Source organism: Populus trichocarpa, chromosome 12, assembly GCF_000002775.5.
Source record: "Populus trichocarpa isolate Nisqually-1 chromosome 12, P.trichocarpa_v4.1, whole genome shotgun sequence".
In the NCBI taxonomy this organism is placed as follows: domain Eukaryota; kingdom Viridiplantae; phylum Streptophyta; class Magnoliopsida; order Malpighiales; family Salicaceae; genus Populus; species Populus trichocarpa.
This window is the reverse complement of record NC_037296.2, coordinates 6372339-6393617: the sequence shown is the minus strand read 5'-3', so window position 1 is coordinate 6393617 and position 21279 is coordinate 6372339. Positions and strand designations below refer to the sequence as shown.

Genomic DNA, 21279 nt, shown 5'->3' with positions numbered 1-21279 from the left:
TTGTCATTGAGGATGTGTATGACGCTGGAGTTCATGTTTTTATCTATAGGGTCAGAATATAGATGTTTTTCTTCGACCATTAATTGATGAGTTGAATCAGTTGTGGTCATTCGGGAATTTGATTTATGATAACTTGAGGAAACAAAATTTTCAAATGAAAACAAATTTGATGTGGACTATCAATGATTCCCTATGTACGGAAAGATTTCTAGTTAGAGCACATATGAAAAATTAACATGTTTATACTGTATGGAAAATAACAAGGCCTTCATATTAGAAAATGGTGGTAAATAGTCTTTTTTTTATTGCCATCGACGATTCTTGCCAACGAATCATAAGTACAAAAGAAATAAAAGGAACTTTTTTATTGCATCGTCACTACTGTCGGGTGAAGAATTGTATGACATGGTTCGCAATATGATGACATTATGTTTGGTTTTCAATATGGTAAGTAGAAATTTTCTAGTTTTGCTGTGACCCATAATTAGGTAAAACAAAGTATTTTTCGGAAGCTTTCTTATTGGAAGACAAATATCCTCCGCCATAACCTCAATGTCATGCACATTGAAAATAACATGTTTGAAAACATTTTTAACACAGTTATGGACGTGAAAGGAAAGACAAAGGACAACATAAAGGCTAAAATATACCTTTATTTTGTCACCGTAAAAATATAAAGTTAGTTTATGATGGGTCACGAGTCACAAAACCTAGTTTTCTCTCAAGAATTTCCATCTTGGATTAGTCTTCCTTGTTAGATATCACCCTTACTCTTTTAAAGGTTGTCTGCCAAAATAGTAGGGGAGAATTTGATTTAAGTAGAATTATAAGAATACCATTAATAAATCCATGTCAATCTTGCAAGGCCTTTATAAACTTTGATTGTTTTGAGATTTTAATCCAAGATAGAACAATATGTTAAGAGACTACTTGTAAATATTTAGTCTGATCTAATAGTCAGATTAAGAAATATGATTGATACTATAAAAATGGACAATAGATAATTTTATGCCAAAAATCTGAATTTTACATACCATTTTATTTACTTAAATTATCATGATTTTTAAACTAATTCATTGATGACTTCCATCCATAACCGTCATAAATATTTTCTCAAAATTTTCACCACTTTTAGTCAAAATAGCATGATTTTACACGAGACTATACCAACGATCAATGTTTTTCACGTGTCAAATCATACATTATTTTTCTTAGAATTCCACTATAGTATTATTATTTTACCCGATTAGAGAATTTATGCATCATTGGATTGACATTTAGCATATCAATTTATTACTTTATGTCGTCCAAAATTTAAGTTAAATTAGTAACAGTTTTCATCCCTAACTCAAGTTAACCAGGTTAACTCGCCATATCCATGACTCACGATTCGAGACATGAGACAAGATAAGTTCATAGAAAACAAATCAAATTAAATTATGAAACCTAATTACTAATCGACTCAATGTTAAAAGATGAAATTGAAATATCAATTAAGAAAAGACAAAAATAACTCAAGTCAACTAGGTTAACTCGCCACACCTACGACCTGCGATTGAAGCTATGAGACAAGATAAGTTCATAGAAAGCAAACCAAAATAAGTCATAAAGTCTAATTCCTAATCAACTCAATGTTAAAGGATGAAATTTTAAAAAATATCAATAAATTAAAGACAAAAAGAATCAAGTCAACTAAGTTAACCCGCCAAACTTTTGACACGGGTCATAAGACCAAGCTAACCACATGGAAATCAAACCACAATAAATTATGAAGTCTGATATCTAATAAACTAAATGTTGAATGATAAAATTATGGAAAAAAACATTGATTAAGAAAACAAACAAAGGAAAAAAATGAAATGAATATTGTTTTTGTGAGGTAGTGCACAGTAAAAGTACCATCCTTTTAGTTTTTTGTTAATTCCTAATCAACTTAATATTGAAGGATAAAATTGAAAAATATCAATTAAAAAAAGACAAAAAAAAAACCCGAGTCAATTGGGTTAACCCGCTAAACCCGTGACACAGATCATTAGACCAAGCTAACTATATAGAAAGCAACCTATAATGAATTATGAAACTCAATCTTCAATAAAACAAATATTAAAGAATGAAATTAGGGGAGAACATGGATTTAGAAAAAAAAAAAACCAAAGGAAAGAAAAAAAACACTATTGAAATGAATAATGATTTGTGAGGTGATGCACAATAAAAGCACCACCCCTTTTAATTTTTTGTTAATTAAAAGAAGAGAGAAAAAGAGCTTTCCCCACGTAAAACAATCATTAACGAAACATTTTTCCCTTTATTTTTCAACCACAACCGCTAGCATAAATAAGGAAACTCCCTTTAATTTATTTATGCCTTTTTATCTCCTTTTTCTATTCTTCCCTTCTCTTCTTTCACTAGCATATACCATCATCAAACTGAGCTTGACAATTGCCATCTCCTTTAACCACAACAAACAATAGCCAAGCCACCAATATTAATTATAAGGATAAGATTATGTGAACCTTGTGATCACACAACCCACAATGAAATTAAAAACAAATCCAAGAAAATTGAATATCAAGTTTGAAACCCTGACTCAGAGGTAACCCTATACCTAAGAATCAAAAGTCTTGGAAAAAGAACATAGATCCAGAGATAACCTTGTACCTAAGAACTTGAATTATACAAATGATGTCACAAATCCAATTAATCTTTAATAAGTTAGTGTATAATCTTTGTCATTGCAAAGAAAGGTTGCTTGCAATATGCAAAACAAAGAGAAAAAATATTATTTATTCAAATCATCATGATTGCTGAATTTTGCAGCAAATAGAACAATATATAGTTCTCTTAAATAACCTTAATGCACTACTTTTAGGCTGCAAACCAATGAGCCTTATCTAGTAATCAACTAACATAAGTCTAAATTGAAACAACCCCTAAAACAATGTTGAATGGGTTGAAATAGACTCAATTTAGAATAAAGCCCAAAGCTAATAATATTCAACACTAAAATAAATATAAAAAAACCAACATAAAACAAAGTCCTCTTGCTTTAAAACACCATACATGGCTGAAACTCCCACTTTGCTTTCCTTGGAGGCTTTGCCAAAACTTCATGCTTCAAATTAGCTAGGAAAATTTATTTTTAATTGCTGGAATTTTCTCCCTTTAATTGCCTCCTTTTAATCTCCTTGATGTTCTAGGAAATCTTGTAAAATAAGAAAAAGAACAACGAAAGAATCCCAAGCCTCGCCACCATATATAATTCATAATGGATATGAAATCCTTGCAAACTATGGATAATCATTGCTGCTATAAATATCTCATTGTTTGACATGGAATCCTTGTGGAATAGGCAAGCCGATAGATTTCACACATGTTTCCAAGAGCATTAAAGAATTCTTGTATTGACTGGAATCTATAATACATAAGAAAACAATGTTTGTTTAATTTTTGTATATTTTTGGCAGATTTCAGTCCTGACTTCAAATACGTCGTTTTCTCTTGTCTAGATAGTTTAACAAGCCTACCATATATTGCTGAAAAGGTAAGGATGTTTACTTTATAAAAAAATTGTAATCTCAGCATAATTCCTTCTGTAGATCTAGATCTAGTCCAAAGAGTAGAAAAAGGTCTAGATAGACAGATTTGACAAGATTCATCTAATAACTTTGATCCTTTAAAATAATCCCTTCTCGAATTTTGATTGACCTGGAATTTTAACCCAAAGTATAAGAGTATATCTACAAACTCCTATAAACATTTTAGCCTGATCCAATGGTATAGTTAGAAGTTATGTTCAATAGAATAAAACTAGACAATGAAAAATTTTACGCCAAAATTCAAATTTGACCTTTCTTGGATCGTATCAGAAAACAATCCACCATTTTTGTATAATTGGTAGCGATTATTTCTAAATATAACTGAGTGCAAATTTAGGTCTAGCTTGAGGAAATAGAGGTTAAAGTGAGTGTGAGTGTGCGTGTGTGTAGTTGATAACCCTATTAACCAAAGTGGAAAAACACAAAACAACTATATATCATCCATTGCATATTAAATATATAAACTAGCTAGTTTATATATATGCACAACACTAATGTATGCAAATTAAATGCTTGTACATAAAATAACCAATTCATATTTTAGGATTCTTAGTTTCTTTAAAAACAAGGTGGTGATTTCATTTGCCATATTTCCTTTTAAATTTGGAGGTCCTATATTAGTGTCAAATAGCGACATATACATTGTAGTAAAGTGCGTCTAGAAGAACTTCTTATACTTTTATCCACCCCTCGGATTATCTCCCTAAAAAGTATGTATTTCAACCTTTGGTAAGGCTGCATTGTACCCAATCTTGTGGAAATCCTGGTTTCTTTACAAATTTAGCCTCTATAATTAGAAATCACCCCATCAGGACTTAAGTTGATTCCCCCTTCTTTCTATGCTGCTTGATTGGCCATAAATGACTTCAATGTAGTCATAAATACTTTCATATGTAGGTTGATTTTTTATTTGTTTAGTTCTTCTATTTTTTCCAGCCATTGTTTTTTATTCTTGGGTATAAAATCTTAAAGTTCTTGATGAACACTTTGCATTTGTTCATCAAGTATTTTGTTATGCTCTTCCAAAGTTTTCACCTTGTTGTTTTCCACCATTGCCTATTGTCTACAAATGCATGTTTCATTATTGGTTGTGGATCGATGCTCTGATACGAATTTGTTAAGGCTTTCATTAACAAAGCAATGTAAAGATTAGAGAAAATAGTATAGAATAAAAGAAGAAGAAGATGAGGAGGAGGTTGAGAAAGTTGTATTGCAGAAACTAAATTCTAATTACTTGTTTCAACGTTTCTATTACAATGTTATTTATACAATGAATTCCTTCTAACCAACAACTCGTTAACTAACTTCTAACTAACTATCAAGAGCTACTACAATATTTGACAGTTTTATCGATGAAATTTTTCTGTCGGTGTGAGATTACCTATCCGTCGGTGAAAATTTTACTGACTAATTCACCGATGAAATATGTCCGTCAGAATAATGTTCATCAGTAAATCCATCATCTGTCGCTAATTTTGTCGGTAAAAAAATAAAAAACCGATGGTTAATTTACAGACGGAAAATGCACGCAAAAAAAATCCTTGCTTCATTTCGTTAGTATTTCCCTCGGGAAAATTGTCATACAACCAAAAAAATACCGTATGCAATTTCATCGGTAATTATTTAAAAATATATTTTTTAAAATCTATATAACAAAACTAGAAAGTAATTAATTTAATATAAATCAACACTCCATAATACTCAGAATTGAGTTGCTTGGAAAAAAAAGAGAAGAAAATCAACTCAACAAATTTGCAACAAATAAATAACACAAAAAAATAAAACAACAACAACATTGATCTCATATGAAAAAAAATCCTACAACAACATTCATACAATTATTAAGAACAGAAAAATTTAAAAATAAAATAAAAAACAAATATAATGAAAAAAACACAAAAAAGAAGGAAACTAAATCTTACCTTAATGTAGTTGTGAGTGAAGCTGAGAAGAGAAAAAAAAACAAATTCATAAAGTATATTAATTAAAAAAATCTGAGAAGAGAAAAGCAAAAGAAGAAGAATAAGACATACCTGAGAGTGGAGGAGAAGAGGAGTTGAGGAGAGGAGAGGAGAGGAGAGAAAGAAAGAAAGGGATGTTGAAATTTTTTACATAAAGGGAAGAAGAAGAAGAAGGAGAAGAAAAGGAAGAAGAAGAACAGGCCCGTCTATTGTGAAATGAAGGATTCTATTTATTGGGGCATTTTACCGACGATTTTATCGACAGATAATTAAATATTAATATTTCTAACCATTCCGTCGGTGATTTCATTTGTAATATTTAATTTTAATTTTCAATTCAATCAAAAATTTTCAGAAACCATCAAATATCACTGACGACTTTTCAATTCATTGGTGATTCCGTCTATAATATTTAATTTAAATTTTTAATTTACTTAAAAATTTTCAGAAAGCCGTCAAATAACACCAACGACTTTTCAATCCGTCGGTGATTTCGTCTATAAAGAACAGTAATTAACAGTGCAGTTGGGAAGTAAACAGTTCTAGTGCTCTTTGGAAAATATCGATGGAATGTTCCGTCAGTGACTCCCTTTGTAATTGACATGATGAACAGTGTCAGGGAGAAGTGAACAATTTACCAATGATTTTACCGATGGAATTAATTCCGTCAGTAATTCTGTTGGTATAAATGACATGTCATCATATTTTTTTTGCTTTGTTTTAATTTTTTTCCCATCGTAATTTCCTCGGTATATACCGAGAGAATATTTCTGTTAGTAAAAGTCAGTATAATTTACCGACGAAAATATTTCGTTAGTATTTTCATTTGTATTTATCAATTTTCTGGTAGTGAGCTAAGTAACATGTCACGTGTCTTTTGTTTACTAACTAACTGTAGTTGCTGCTGCAACAATGCATGTTATACTACTTGCTATTGCTGCCTTCATTCTTCTGCTACAAGCTTACTAATGATTTTCTTCTAATGCTAATCAACTGGTTCTCGTAATATATCAGTGCTCTCGTTGGTGAAAACCACCATTAATAACTTAGAGGAGAAGGAGCTAAGATGATCGTTGGTTTTGAACTTGAGGATGGAGAGCAACTTATCATGTGTGGGGCCCTTGGATCCGACGGCAATGAGGTTGAGCAACACTTGAAGAGACGGCGGCGAGAACACCAAGTTGGAGTGGCTGGATTTAATTATGAGAATGGTTGGATAACAACAGAGAGAGATGGGTGACTCAGGGAGCTCTAACGGTGATGGGTAGGATATTTTTAGGAATTGGGAGAAAAGAGAGAAAAAATTTCGATAAGCTGGCATAGACAATTGCATATTACATGGTATAATAGTTAATGGAATCACTGATTAATATGATTTCACTGGTTATAATTTTAATATTATAAAATTTCTCCTTCATTCGTGGGAAAAAAAATGAATATCTTTATTTTTTTAATGATATATATATATATATATATATATATATATATATATATATATATATATATAGAAAGAGCATATGGGCTATTAAAAAGATTGTTTTGCCATTTGTTTTCCATAGAGAGGTAAAGGCATTGGCAGGCATATTCTCTAAGGTGTTTATAACCAAAACACACTCTGGAAGCACCCATCTTGTATGACACGCGAAAGTTAATCACCACATGACAATCAATGAATAGCATCGGCTTTGTATCACGACAACGACATTGCATTGCAAAGTAGCGGGAAGGACAGTGGAATTTTATTTTTCTCTAACGAAGAAAGAGATAGAAGTGCCTAAAGCCATGCAACACCATAAAATCCTTTCACCTTCTTTTTTCTTCCTCAATCTTTGCTCCCCTTCCATCCACTCGCTTCTCTCCCTCTTTGTTTGCTTATTTTGCTTCCTGGACCTTTGTTTTCTTGTCTCTTTGAAGCAAATAGGAGGAGGCTGTAGATTTCTGGAACGTTTTGGGTTGCCAGCACCCCCCCCCCTCTCTGCCACCTTTTGGCTGTGAATTTGCGTTTCTGTGTAAGTCCTTTCTAAAACTATCATCATCGTTTCATTAACTAGCTAGTGCTCTTCCACAATTTGCCTCGCCTTCATATATGTGGCTCTTTATTTCCTATCAAAACTAGCTAGGAATGATCAATTAATTCTCAGATGAACAGGTAGTGTATCCTAGTCTCTGCAATATCACATGGGTTACGTACATAAGGCGAAAGTATTGTCAGTTCCCCCTGATAATAAAATGATAATTCGGCTTTTCTTTAAACAATCCAAGCTCTTGCATTTCCTTTCGGCGTTGTGACGGCCACTTTCTTAATTCCAAAGACAAATTTAAGGAAGCTTAGATGAATAAATTAACGACATAATAAAGAATTCAGTATGGGCCTAATATACAAAGTTAAAACTTAGTTAACCAAATTGCAAAAATTCTGTGGCGTAGAGTTTTATATATTAGCTTTCATGATCTTAGGGCAAGTCCATATTTGGATTTTAACCAAAATGCAAGTCCAGTGTTACCGAAAAAAAATCCAAAAGCTGATTTATAGTGGGATTGTCTCCCTTCTTCGCTAGCTCTTGAAGGTGCTCTAACCCCTGTTGTGCATGTTTTGTAGGGATACAAAAGTACAGACAACTTGTGGCTCATTGGAGGTTTTTTTTTCATTTGAATGGGTTTTCGTTTTTAATTGCTTTCAATTGAAAAATAGAGTTAGATTGGATGGTTTATATTCATATTATTAACTGCTATTTATACAGTTTATATATCAATCTAAGTAAACTATACACTATAATTTAGGAGTTATAGCTAGGCTAAAAATCAGCTAACTAATTAATAACTATATATATCAAACATATGTTAAATCTCTCTTATTGGCACATATGCCCAGCTTGGATACTAACATATTAAAAAGACCATTATTTCTTCAAAGAGTAGCTTAACTTGTTCAACCAAGCCCCTCATAAATGTTTTAGTGCATACAATGCCTTTTTCAGCTTACATGGTTCATCTTTTTTCTAACATTAATCCTAGGTGAGGGCATATATACATCTCCCCCATCATATCATCTTAAAGAAAGACATCATTTACTTCAAGTTGTCATAACAACTAGTTTAGGTTAACTATATGAGAGAATCCGAAACTAATAGTGTTTATCTTAGCCACAAGAACAAAAACCTTTTTATAGTCAATTATATATATATAGATGTAACCCTTAGCAATCAATCTAGTCTTGCATTTGTCAATTGTCCCATCTGACTTTACTTCATTGAAAACACTTGTTTCCACAATGCCTTTTTTTTTCTTAAGATAACTCTACCTTCTCCAAAATAGAGCTCTTCATGAGTGCCTCCATTTCCTCTACCATGGCAGGTTTCCACTTATGGTTTCAAAGAGATTCTCGAAAATGAATAGGAATAGATATAGAGAACAATTGGATGACAAAAAAATAAGTGAGACTTAGATAGATTGTGATAAAATTATACATGGAATAAATGACATTAGAAGATGATTTGGAAAAACCAAATCTATCATGCTCTTTATAATCAATAAGGAGATAATATATGTTATTTTAATTACTAATTTATGATTTTGAGTAGACAAACTTCAAAGATATAAGTTATGAATCTATATATAAAAAAAAAAACACCTATAAATGAAAACACTTATATCCATTTTGAAAATTAAGATAATTAAAAAATACACATCAAAGCGAACAAGGATAAATCTTTTCTCTATAAAAGGTGTGTATATGGATAGAACACACATAACTAGAAATATTAGGTCAAAAGATTGAGAATAAGAGGTAAAAAGAATATAGTGGAACCTTGATAACAACCTTACAAGAGTTTGATAGCAAATAATACAAGCAAGCATCCTATTAATAAGCAAGCCAATAGTCATGACAACATTAGTCTAGAAATGTTTAGGATTATGCACAGTAAAACATAAAGCCTAAGCTAGGAGATGTAAGTTTTTACTTCCTATTATGCCATTTTATTGGTGTGTAGGCATACGTTGTCTAGTAGGTGTTGCCATGAGCCTTGAAGAAATTTATAATATATTTAGGATCTGTTTAGGATTGCGGTAATAGTTGAGAATAATTGGGAGGCTTAACCTAATGGTTAGCCAACCCTTTCTATTTATATATGTAGGGCAATATACAATAGTAATGGTGGAGGTTACCACACAAAAGTATGTCTACAATATTTCCTATATACAACATTTCCTATATAAGTACATTCTATAATATGCCCCCTCAAGCTGAGGGTGGAGGATCAACCCGAAGCTTGAAATGAAAAGCAGTAAACGAAGAAGTAGGAAGTGGCTTAGTGAAGATATCGGCAAGTTGATCCTAGGAGGAAATAAAATGAATCTGAATCTCCTTCTTTGCAACTCTATCTCGGAAAAAATGATAATCGACCTCAACATGTTTTGTGCGAGCATGAAAAACAGGATTCGCAGACAAATAAGTGGCACCAAGGTTGTCACACAGATAATAGGAGCAGAAGCAGACAGAATCTGGAGATCTGTTAATAAGTATTGAAGCCAGATAACCTCAGCAATGCCATCAGCTAAGGCTTTGTACTCAGCTTCAGTAGAAGAGCGAGCAACTGTGCGTTGCTTACCGAATTTCCACGAAATCGGCGTCTGACTAAAAAACACAAGGTAACCACCCGTAGATTTTCTGTCCTCAACACTGCCTGTCCAATCTGCATCTGTAAAACCATGTAAGGCAAAAGAAGAACTGCGAGTAATATGTAAGCCATGTGATGCCGTACCCTGAAGATAACGCAAGATGCGTTTCACGGCAGCCCAATAAGAATCTGTAGGAGCATGCATAAACTGACAGACTCTGTTAACAACAAAGCAAATATCTGGGCGCGTAAAAGTGAGATACTGAAGAGCACCCACAATTTGACGAAAGCGGGTAGCATAAAAAAACAACGGATCGGGCAGAATGGTAGCTTTGGATGTAGAGATAGGAGTATCAACAGGTTTGCAAGATAACATACCAGCCCGAGTAAGGATGTCAAGTATATATTTATGCTGGCGGAGCATAAGACCCATACTAGTAGACTGAACCTCAATACCCAAAAAATAATGAATAGAACCCAAGTCGTGAAGCTTAAATTCTGAGCTCAGTAGCTGAATGAGGCATTGGAGCAGAAGAGAGTTACTACCCGTAAGCAGAATATCATCAACGTAGACCAGAAGATAACAAATATCAGCACCAACAGAGAAGATAAACAAAGAGGTATCCACCTTAGAGGCACGGAAACTAATAGATAACAGGAAATCATTCAGACAAGTGTACCAAGCCCACGGAGCCTGTTTTAAACCATATAGAGATTTATGCAATCGGCACACATGAGAAGGGAGAGCAGAATCAACAAAACCTGGAGGTTGTTTCATGTAGACCTCCTCTTCAAGAACACCATTGAGGAAGGCATTATGGATGTCAAGCTGATGAATTTTCCAACCACACGAAACAGCAATGGAGAAGACTAATCTGACGGTCGCCTATTTGATGACTGGACTAAAGGTTTCAGAGTAATCAATACCTTCTTGCTGAGTGAAACCTCTAGCAACTAGACGCGCCTTATACCTTTCAATGCTTCCATCAGATCTGTGTTTAATCTTGTATACCCACCGACTACCAACAACATTCATGGAGGGGTGAAACGGCACTAAAGTCCAAGTTCTGTTTCGCGTAAGGCCTGAATTTCCTCACACATAGCACTATGTCACGCCTCATATCTGTTAGCATCATTAAAAACAAGTGGCTCATGAGAGGGAGGAGAAACTACCCGGCTGAAGGAGACAGCAGAGGCTGCGGCAGTGGCTGTGGACAGCGCTGTCTTGGGCTGCCTTGGATGAAGAACCATGGGATGTTGACGAGCAGCTGGGCATGGAGAAGTGTGACCTGTACTTGGAAGATGCTGAAGAGGATATGAGGAGAGGTCTACACAAAGCTGCAGACCAGCTGGAGAAGCAGTGAAGGGACTGGTCTGCACTGCAGACACTGGTGAGGCTGCTGTAGAACTGGGATGATCTGCTGCAGAACTGGGCTGCTCTGTTGCAACAGACCTGAGAACATGCGTATCCGATGATGGAGAACCTGTTCCTGCACAATGATCATTGGAAAGACAAGCATATGGTGACAGTATGGCAGTGTGGGATGGTGATGAAGGGGTGGCAGAATCTATGGGCAAAAGGGTAGGCTGGTGGGGTGCGGCAGAGGGCAGAATTGGGTTGTGGTTGGGGCCGGTTTGGTAAGTAGTAGGCTGAAAGGATGGAAGATAGGTTGGTGGGGTGGGAGGTACCGGTGAGGATGTTACCTGTTCAGACTTCGCAAAAGGAAATACATTTTCATGAAAACGAACATGACGGGAGACATAAATACGATCAGACTCTAAGTCAAGACAACGATAACCAAGATGGGATGAGCTATAACCTAAAAACACACAAGGAGAAGACTGAAAATCTAATTTATGAGCATGATATGGACGCAAAAAGGGAAAACAAAGACACCCAAAAGTACATAGGAAGTTATAATCAAAAGTGCGTCGAAACAGACACTCAAACGGAGATGTATTTTGGAGAACAAGAGTAGACATGTGATTAATAAGGTAGATCGATGATTCAAAAGCATAGTTCCAAAATCACAATGGGGCACTACACTTGCCTAAAAGGGTTAGGCTAGTTTCGACAATATATCGATGACGACGTTCAAATCAGTTTGAACAGATTTAATTTTAAGAGAAAACTGACGCTCAACAAGTGTTTGAAAACGTTGAAAAGTGGAAAAAATATCAGATTTCGCAACAAAGCGAATAATACCATATATGTTTGGTATGCGCATCGACAAAAATAACAAAATAGCGGAAGCCATCAGAAGAAAACATAGGGGCAGGACCCCAAACATCACTAAAAATTAATTCAAGTGGGGCAGAAGTTTTGTGACCCTTAGGTCGTAATGACAAACAGGACGACTTTCCTAAAGGACAAGCTTGACACTGAGTAAGAGAACGTCTAGAAGTACATACGATTTTATTGCTGGAAACTAACAAATTGAAAATGCGAGGGGTTGGATGACCCAAACGACGATGCCACAGGTCGGCAGTCGCGGAGATGCAAGGAGACCAAAAAGCTTGAGGAACTGACGTGGCAGAAGACTCGGAGAGGACATAAAGGCCATCATGACTCTGACCGGAAAGGAGAACTTCCTTGGTGACGAGATCCTTCACATAAAACATAGAAGCGTGAAATTCAAAATAAACATGATTATCACGACAGAATTTTTGAACAGATAACAACGGTTTGGTAATGTGAGGCACATAGAGAACATTAGACAATGTAAACATGCGTTTTGGGGAATGTAATTTAGTATGTCCAATATGGGATATGTCAAGGCCCTTACCGTCACCAACATGCAAATAATCATTACCAAGATAGGGTGCAGAATCGGTCAGAGTTCCAAGATCAGGTGTGATGTGTTGATTTGCGCCGGTGTCGGGGAACCAAGTTACAGCAGAGATATTCCCAACAGCAAGATGAGCAGAGGGCTGCGGAGAGCTGCTATGAAACTGGGAACAATGGGGAGTTGTGTGCCCAAATCTGGAGCACAATTGGCAGCGTACATGCTGCTGTCCAGACCACTGCCCAGCACTGGAATGGCGTTTGGTTTGTTGCCAGTGGTTTGGCCGCCAATCTGCAATAGAGTGGCCCCTGTTCTAGGGAGTAGAACGGCTGCTGTGGGGACGCCAATTACCTCTAGAGCGACCCCTGTTGCGGCTGAAGTTTGGGCTGTGATGAGACATAGCATGGTGTGCAGAAAACTGGGGTGTTGACAGCAGAGGTAGCTGCTGCGGCAGAGAAGAAGAAGACAGCAGAGAGGGAGCGGCAGCCATGGAATGGAAAGAGTTCTTGTGCAGAAATTCATGGGTGAGAAGGTGGCTGTGAAGATCAGCATATGATAACGGTTCTGCCTTGGTTATGAGACTCGTTACCAAGTTTTTGAACTCACCACGAAGGCCACGAAACACATAAAGGTTGAAATCTTCAAGAGACATGGGGCGACCAGCAACAACCAATTCGTCAAATAACGATTTGGCTTGCTGCATGTATAGACTAACCGATGAGTCACCTTGCCGAAGGTCTTGAAAGGAGCCATGGAGTTGCATGATGTGAGAATTAGACGGAGAGGCAAGCGCTTTCTCAAGAGTGCGCTAAACACAATACGAAGTAGAACAATTTACCACGAGATGCAACACATCCACGGAGAGAGAGGAGAGCAAAGCACTCAAAATAAGTTGATCATGTTGCTTCCAACGAAGAAAAGAAGGGCTGATGATAAAGGAAGAACCGGCAAAGTTGTCAAAAATATGAGATAGAGGACACGACACTGAGCCGTCAACAAAGTGAAAAACACCTTGACCAAGGAGATATGGCTTCATCTGCATTCTCCAATAGAGATAATTTGTGTTCGTAAGTTTTAGCGAAACAACTTGGTGAGTGTTCGCTAAAGGAACAATAGTTGTAGTGTTGGTTCCCATGAGAGGTAAAGGAATGGCAGGGACTTGGGAGGAAGAATCAGAGACAAGCTCTGCAAGTGGAGGTTGTTGTGGGGAAGAAAAAGCACCGACGGCAGCAGCTTGGGGATGGTTGGCTGGCTGTGCTGCACCACCTGTAGAGAGGGAAAAGTCGACGGCAGCAATAGAATCCATGTAGAGAAAATAAAGAGAGGGCCGACTGCAAAGGAAGGAAGGGAGAAAAGAGTTCTGACGGCAGAAGGCTCTGATACCAAGTTGAGAATAATTGGGAGGCTTAACCTAATGGTTAGCCAACCCTTTCTATATATATATGTAGGGCAATATACAATAGTAATGGTGGAGGTTACCACACAAGAGTATATCTACAATATTTCCTATATACAATATTTCCTATATAAGTACATTCTATAATAATAATAATTTAAAGTATTTTTCATTTAGAAATGCATCAAAATGAAGTTTTTTTATTTTTAAAAAATTATTTTTTATATCAGCACATCAAAATAATATGAAAACATAAAAAAAAAATTATGTTAAGCAAAAAAAATTCAAAAATTTTAAAAATATAGTTTGTACTGCATTCTCAAACACATCTTTATCCATAATTTCATAACATTATCGGAATGAAAGACATGAATTTGAGTATGAAAGTGTGTGAAAATCATTTTGTAAAATCATGGAATAACATGGATAACATCACTCTTAGATTTTAGTAAATATATACAGCTTATCCTATTACATTCATCAATAATGAATAGACTTGACATGAGGAGACATTAATGAATCAAATAAGAAAGAATTGTTAATCATCAACTAGCTAGTGAAACAATATCCCAAGTGTTATTAACAGAAGAAACAAGAGCTAAACCAGAATGACCTTCTTAAGAAGACTCTCACAATACATGGGAAGTAAAAGATTGAGACGTGTCAGCAGTAGTAATTTGGGTGGACTACCTTCTTTTTTTCCTCTTTTTTTTCCCCTCAGCTTGCTCAAGCTTAAACCATTCTGGATAGTAATGCTTCTTCAAGCATCCCATAGATCCTTCACCATAAAGCATACTCCCTAGTTCGTCCCTGTTTTTCTAGTAATATAACCCTTTTTTCGTCCTACCAGCAATATGCATTTCCATTTCTAGAATTTTAGACCAAACACAATAATTCATACCATCCTGTTTAATATAAATTTGAGAGGAATTCTCTTGAATAGTCAAAGCAAGCAACATCTTGTTGTCTGAATTTACAAAGATTCTGTCACAATTGGACATAGTTGCTTTCTTGTGAGATATAGAAGACTAGGGTTGATTGAACTGGTTGAAGGAAAAAGCAACAAGAGAGTGTCAGCAATGGCCTGCTGATTAAAAATGAAGACTTGGACAGAATCTCGTTAAGAAAATGAGTTAGGACTCGTAGCCTAAAGCTCATATGCCAAATTGAAGATTAGAATTAGTCTTGATGATTTTTATACATATCACAAAGGAATATTTATATAAGATCATATGTATCAATCATTTAGGTATGTTGCGCTACAATCTAAAAGTAGGGCTAAAAATTAGCTAACTAATTGATAGTTGTGTACACCTCTCTTTCCACATAGTTGTGTAAGAAGCAACACAAGTTCTGCATATTGTTAGAATTTGAAAGTGATGGATGAAAGATGTTGATGAAACTGCACATAATTACTTAACTGTCTGTGGTTTCTTGTTTTGCATCATAAAATATCGTAACACGTTATAAGTTCTTTATCTCTCTAATCTACTACCCTCTAACATTAAGGCGTAATTGACATCACACTTACTATATGCATTGCTGGATGCAAATATTCATCCTTTTTCATATTTTACAGTATGATCTCCATATGATGGAAGCTTCAGAGCCTGAAGCAAGACAGATGTTTCCAGTTAAGGAATTTGTACATGGGAGTGAAACTAGTAATGGTTTGAGTATGTATCCTGCCACCACTCTCGGTGAAGATGATAATTTTACCAATGGCAGAATGTTAAGCTCCTCGTCCTCCTCGTGCTCTTCTTCATCTGGAGACTCTTTTGAGTTGGATGCAGATGAAATCAGCAAGTCCCATGCAGGTGATATTGGGGTTCCTAAACATAGCGTAAACGCTCAAGTTCCTTTGGAGGACCATGACAATGACATTCCGGTAAGCTCTGTGCCCTGGCAAGAACAATCACCTAGTCATGCTCATACATTGACATCCAATGATGGTTCGGCAACGCAGTTTCCTCCAACACAGGTGATGGAGCGAACTGCTGATTCAAATCCCTCTGCCGCTTTTAGGATTCCTTCTTCTGTATTTGCTAGAACTATATCCAATACTCGAATGGAATGGAGTGATGCTTCCACTGAGTCATTGTTCAGTATTTATATGGGGAATATGAGCTTCACAAGAGACCACCAAAACTGGTTGGGTAAATCCGGAGAGCTAGGCTTTCCTGGTGATTCTACGCCGTTGATTGATCACTCAAGCAACCAACCTCCAAGTAATCACCATCCAGTTAATAAATCAACAGAGGTTGGACCAAAGAAATCAAATGTCAATGAGTACCTTGGTGAAACTGATCAACCAAAAGCTGCTGAAACAATGAGGCGAGTTGTAAAAGAGGACAAAGAAGATGGAAACAAAGAGAGGTCTCTTGCCAAAGGATCACTTCATTCTGCTAGCCTTTCTCGTCTTTCAGATGCAAGTGGGGCAAGTATCAAATCTTTTGCATTTCCAATGTAAGCTCTATATATTATTATGGATTTTGGAATAAAACAATTAACTGCAAGAAATCTGCACATCATGCATGAATGTTTCTCATCTTAAGAAACGAGGTGAATTTCGCTTTGAAATTTCAAGTCTTTCTTTTAATTCCACCGGATCTTTCCATATAGAATTAGATGGTAGCCAAGATATTAGCACGCAGGAAATTAATTAAAAGGTATGAATCAGGAAATGATTGAACACATTAGCATTATGAATACTTAGTAGCATATATATATATATAAAGAAATGACTGAATTATCGTGTTTATGTGAAGTTTGACAGGGGATGATAAAAGTTATTCACTATCTCATAAGCAATATCCATCATCATCACGGCACCAGTCACAGCCGCAAACTCCTAAAGCAGCTCAATCACCTCGGGCACAGCTAGAGCCAAAGCTGTTCTCAGAGCCAGAGCCAGAGCCAGAGCCAGAGCCATTGCCAAAAGCAAATCTAAATGTGGCTCCGGGTAAATGGTTCTCCTGTGTTCCGTGTTGCTCGTTCTGTTCTTGATGGACTTGATCCACTCTTTGTTGCCTTAGGTGTGCGAAATGTTCTTGCAGAATGGTAGATTAAATCTGCTTAACTTTTGGTATCAAAATCACCACAGCTGTGATGGAAGTTTTTTCTCTGCAGTTTTATTTATTTGTTTTCATTAAAGATGTTACGACTTTGTCGGGATTCAGATGAAAAGCCTTTGATTTATTTGCTCTTTCTGCTGCCAAAGTTTTTTAGGTTCTGTTCTATATTGTTATTTATCGTCGTATTAATCATTAAACAAAATACGAGCGGCAAGAGAAGACTCCTCTGTCAATTCTCTTGTTAATTAGTAAGAGACACTTTAAACGCAAAATCAATCACGTGGCTAATAACTCTATAATCAAGCTCTTGTTACTTATCTCAAGTGTGTAGTGTGTACACAATACTATGTGATGAATTTAAATTTAAATTGTTTAAATTTCTTTTAAAAAAGCTCAAGAAACCTTGAAATGATCCAAAAACATCCTTACAGGCTTCAACTATCACGCTCGAGCCCAACTTCTATCAAAGTGCATGGGCTTGAGCATGGAAGCCCGCACCCACCATTAGGGTGCACGCCTGCTGCTGGGCATGCTGCCTAGCTGGTGTTAGGCGTCTTGCCCAACACCCTAACACCCCTGTGGACTCGAACTATTACTCCAATATGTATTTTTTTAAGTAGAATACAACTCAAAATATCATAAAAGTAAAATTATACTCCAGCCTCCAATCTATACAAAAGAACAAGTTTCATGGGCTACCATGAATCCTTCAAACTCAAGATTCATAATATCTTTATTCTTAACATTTTCAGCAATGATATTTTCATAGCCTATTTCTCTAAAATATCATTGCACTTTCTCTCTTTACAAAAATACTTACTTAAATATTTGAGATGTTTCACATCCATCAAAAAAGATTTTTTGCAAGTACCAGCTATCAGCCACCTTGGCACACCTGACATCACCAGCTACCAACCATCTAAGCTTTACATATTAAGCTATCAGATCTATATTAATTTAAAAAATAGATCAAATTGCTTCAACCAATTATCCACTTATTAGCTTATTGCTAAACATTTTGAATTTTAATACTCAAGTGTTTTGGTTGAGGTTCACATGTGGTTTGTAGTTGTTCTAACTTCTTGATCAAACCATGCCTTTTTTTTATCAAGAAAAATATAGCAACGAAGGAGCTAAGTTCCACCTCCCACCAAGCAAATAAAAGGAGACACCCTTTCAATTCTGAGGGGTATAATTCAATTGGTCAAGTCCTGAGTTTGCTCCCCATAGGTCACCAATTCAAGTTACACAAACCTCAGGGTCACTAAAGACTTACATGGTCATTAACTTCAGAGCCTGGAATTAGTTGAGGTGCATGGAAGCTGACTCAAACACCCATGTTAATTTAAAAAAAAAAAGACACCCTTCCCTTCCCCTGTGGAGTAATAAAACCTTTTCTTATTACTAAACTATAGTAATTTCTTGCTCAATTTGGAATTTTACATAAAGGGTGTGAAAACTACAGTTTTCTTTTTATTTTACATATGAGTGTATAGTTTTTGTAAATGTTTATAATTCAACTATATATTTATATCATATTGTTATAAAAAAAAGTTTAATGTCTGTTTTTTAATAAGAAAAAAACAGAGAGACACCTTTCCATGAACTAAATTAATTCTTCCATTTAAAAAAATATCATGTCTTTTTTATTTAAAAATAAAGTTAGTTTGATTATATGATTGAAACAAATATAATTATGTATAAAAGTAAAAGTATAATAAATCATAATCTATTAGGTTTTTAAAATTTTGTTTATAATTTTTTATATTTAGTAATATCTATAATTAAAAACTATTAAGAAATGCTACAAATAATATAAAACTTTATAAAATTATTATATTTTATTATTATAAAATTAAAATATCTTCTCTTTTTTACCAAAATTGTTATTATAATACATTTTTTGTGAACTACTCTTATCTAAAGGAGTTCTTTCTTCAAATAATATCTATATATAACATAAATACATAAGGTGTATAATACGAATAACTACTTTTTTCAAAGAACCAATCACTTGTTCAATGCGATACTAGTAGTCTTATAGATTTTGTGAATGTAGTTTATTTTTAACATATACGAGGTAAATAATAAAAATATTATATTATGAGTATAAGTTATAGTATTTTCTCAAGTGGTTTTAATTCTTTCTAATAGTATAAGTTATTATATGAATGTTTGGTATTGTGGTAGTTTTTGTGGTTGTGGTTAAAAAAAATTATTTTATAAAAAGTACTTTTGATTGAGTTGGTTTTGTATTTATATATGTTTGGTTAAAACTGTGGTTGAAATTGAGGTTGAATAAAAAATAGTTTAATGTGTTTGGTTAAACATGCTTTTCAAATTGAGGTTATAAAATAACTAAAAAAAGATATATATATTAATATTGATGATTTTTAATTTAAATATTGTAGATTTAACTACCATTGTTACATCATTAAATAAATAATACTTTATATCAAATATTTTTTATTGTTCCATTAACTTATCTACAATTTCATCACGTATGAAATTGATCCAATAAGAACTACAATTTCCATGGTTTTTTGAACGTGCAACAAAATCAGGTAAAATATCATCACAAACAAAATTGAAATTGCGATCTCCTTTTAATTTATATAGTGTCATTGAATAATATTAAATATTAGTTTTTCGAGTAAAACATAATTAAAAATAAATAAGATTTTATAGATTTGTTTCCAATGAACAATGAACAGTGAAGACACTGTTCACTTATTGAAGTGAACAGTGTCGAGTGAATTAATTCACTCGCCACTGCTCACCTCTAGAAGTGAACAACGCAGTGAATTATTTCATGGCAGGAAAGGAGAAGCAAATTAATATTGCTTTCTACTAACCAGCATTTGAAACGTGAATTGTGGTAGGTCCCACACACAGTAAATAATGTTTTGTATTTTACCAAATATGTTGCTTCTGCGTTTTGCTTCAACGCAGAAGCAACCACGTAAACAAACGTAGTATATAACTTTATATTTATTGTCATTGTTTATTAGAATAATATAAAGATATTTTTGTTTATCAACCCAAAAATCTTAAAACATGCTTTCTAAGGACATTCAGATCTTTATAAATAGCCAATTTATTATTACTAAATAGAGTGAGGGCAAATAAATATTTTTTTTATCTTGGAAGAAAATAATTAAACATGGTGTCAAGGGGTATTTTTATATTTTCACAATGGTTTTTTAGCTATTATAATTGAAGCTAAGGGACACTTTGGTATTTGCATAAATATAAAAAATAATAAATAATTAAAATGCAAAATGAAACTACAAAAATGCCCATAAATTCAAAAAATTAAGCCTAAGGTCAAAGGGCATTTTCAGCTTTTCACAATGGTTTTTTTATAATTACAAAGTCCACTTAGAGGCAATTCTGTATTTCACTAAATTAAAAAAAAAAAAGGTGGGCACGCGTGCAACGTCTCTCAACATCCAAAAATATTCTTCTGCCATGTTGTTGGAAGCATATTTGTGTCCTTCTGTTGGTGCGACATGTGTCTCTATTGGTGGTCCGATTTAACACCAGTAGACCTTTCTTCTTTTTTTCTTCTTCTCTCTCTCCTCTCTTATAGCTTGACCCTATTGGTGGTTGACATTTTAACTTCAGTTCATATTCTTTTGATTTGTAATTTTTTTTATCTTGGCTCTTCTGTAGAAATTTTATTTGTTTTCAATGTCATTCTTCAATCCTAATTTACCAAATATTATACTCTCCAATGTGGTCCTCTTTCTTTGGATTTTTAATTTTTATCCTTTACCTTTTTATAAGAGTTTTAGTGGTTTTCTATTTCATCCTTCAATACAAATTGATGCTATTATGTTTTTCA

General features: G+C 34.6%; 1 protein-coding gene across 1 annotated transcript; it reads left to right on the top strand.

Annotated features, from left to right (window-relative positions):
- Positions 1–7220: 7220 nt before the first annotated feature.
- Positions 7221–17556, top strand: LOC7484711 (uncharacterized). The gene is made up of 4 exons (XM_024581827.2): positions 7221–7566; positions 8157–8193; positions 15938–16824; positions 17127–17556. The coding sequence occupies exons 3-4, from the start codon at positions 15950–15952 to the stop codon at positions 17362–17364; spliced, it is 1113 nt and encodes a 370-aa protein (XP_024437595.1). The 5' UTR covers positions 7221–7566; positions 8157–8193; positions 15938–15949; the 3' UTR covers positions 17365–17556.
- The last annotated feature ends 3723 nt before the right edge of the window (positions 17557–21279 follow it).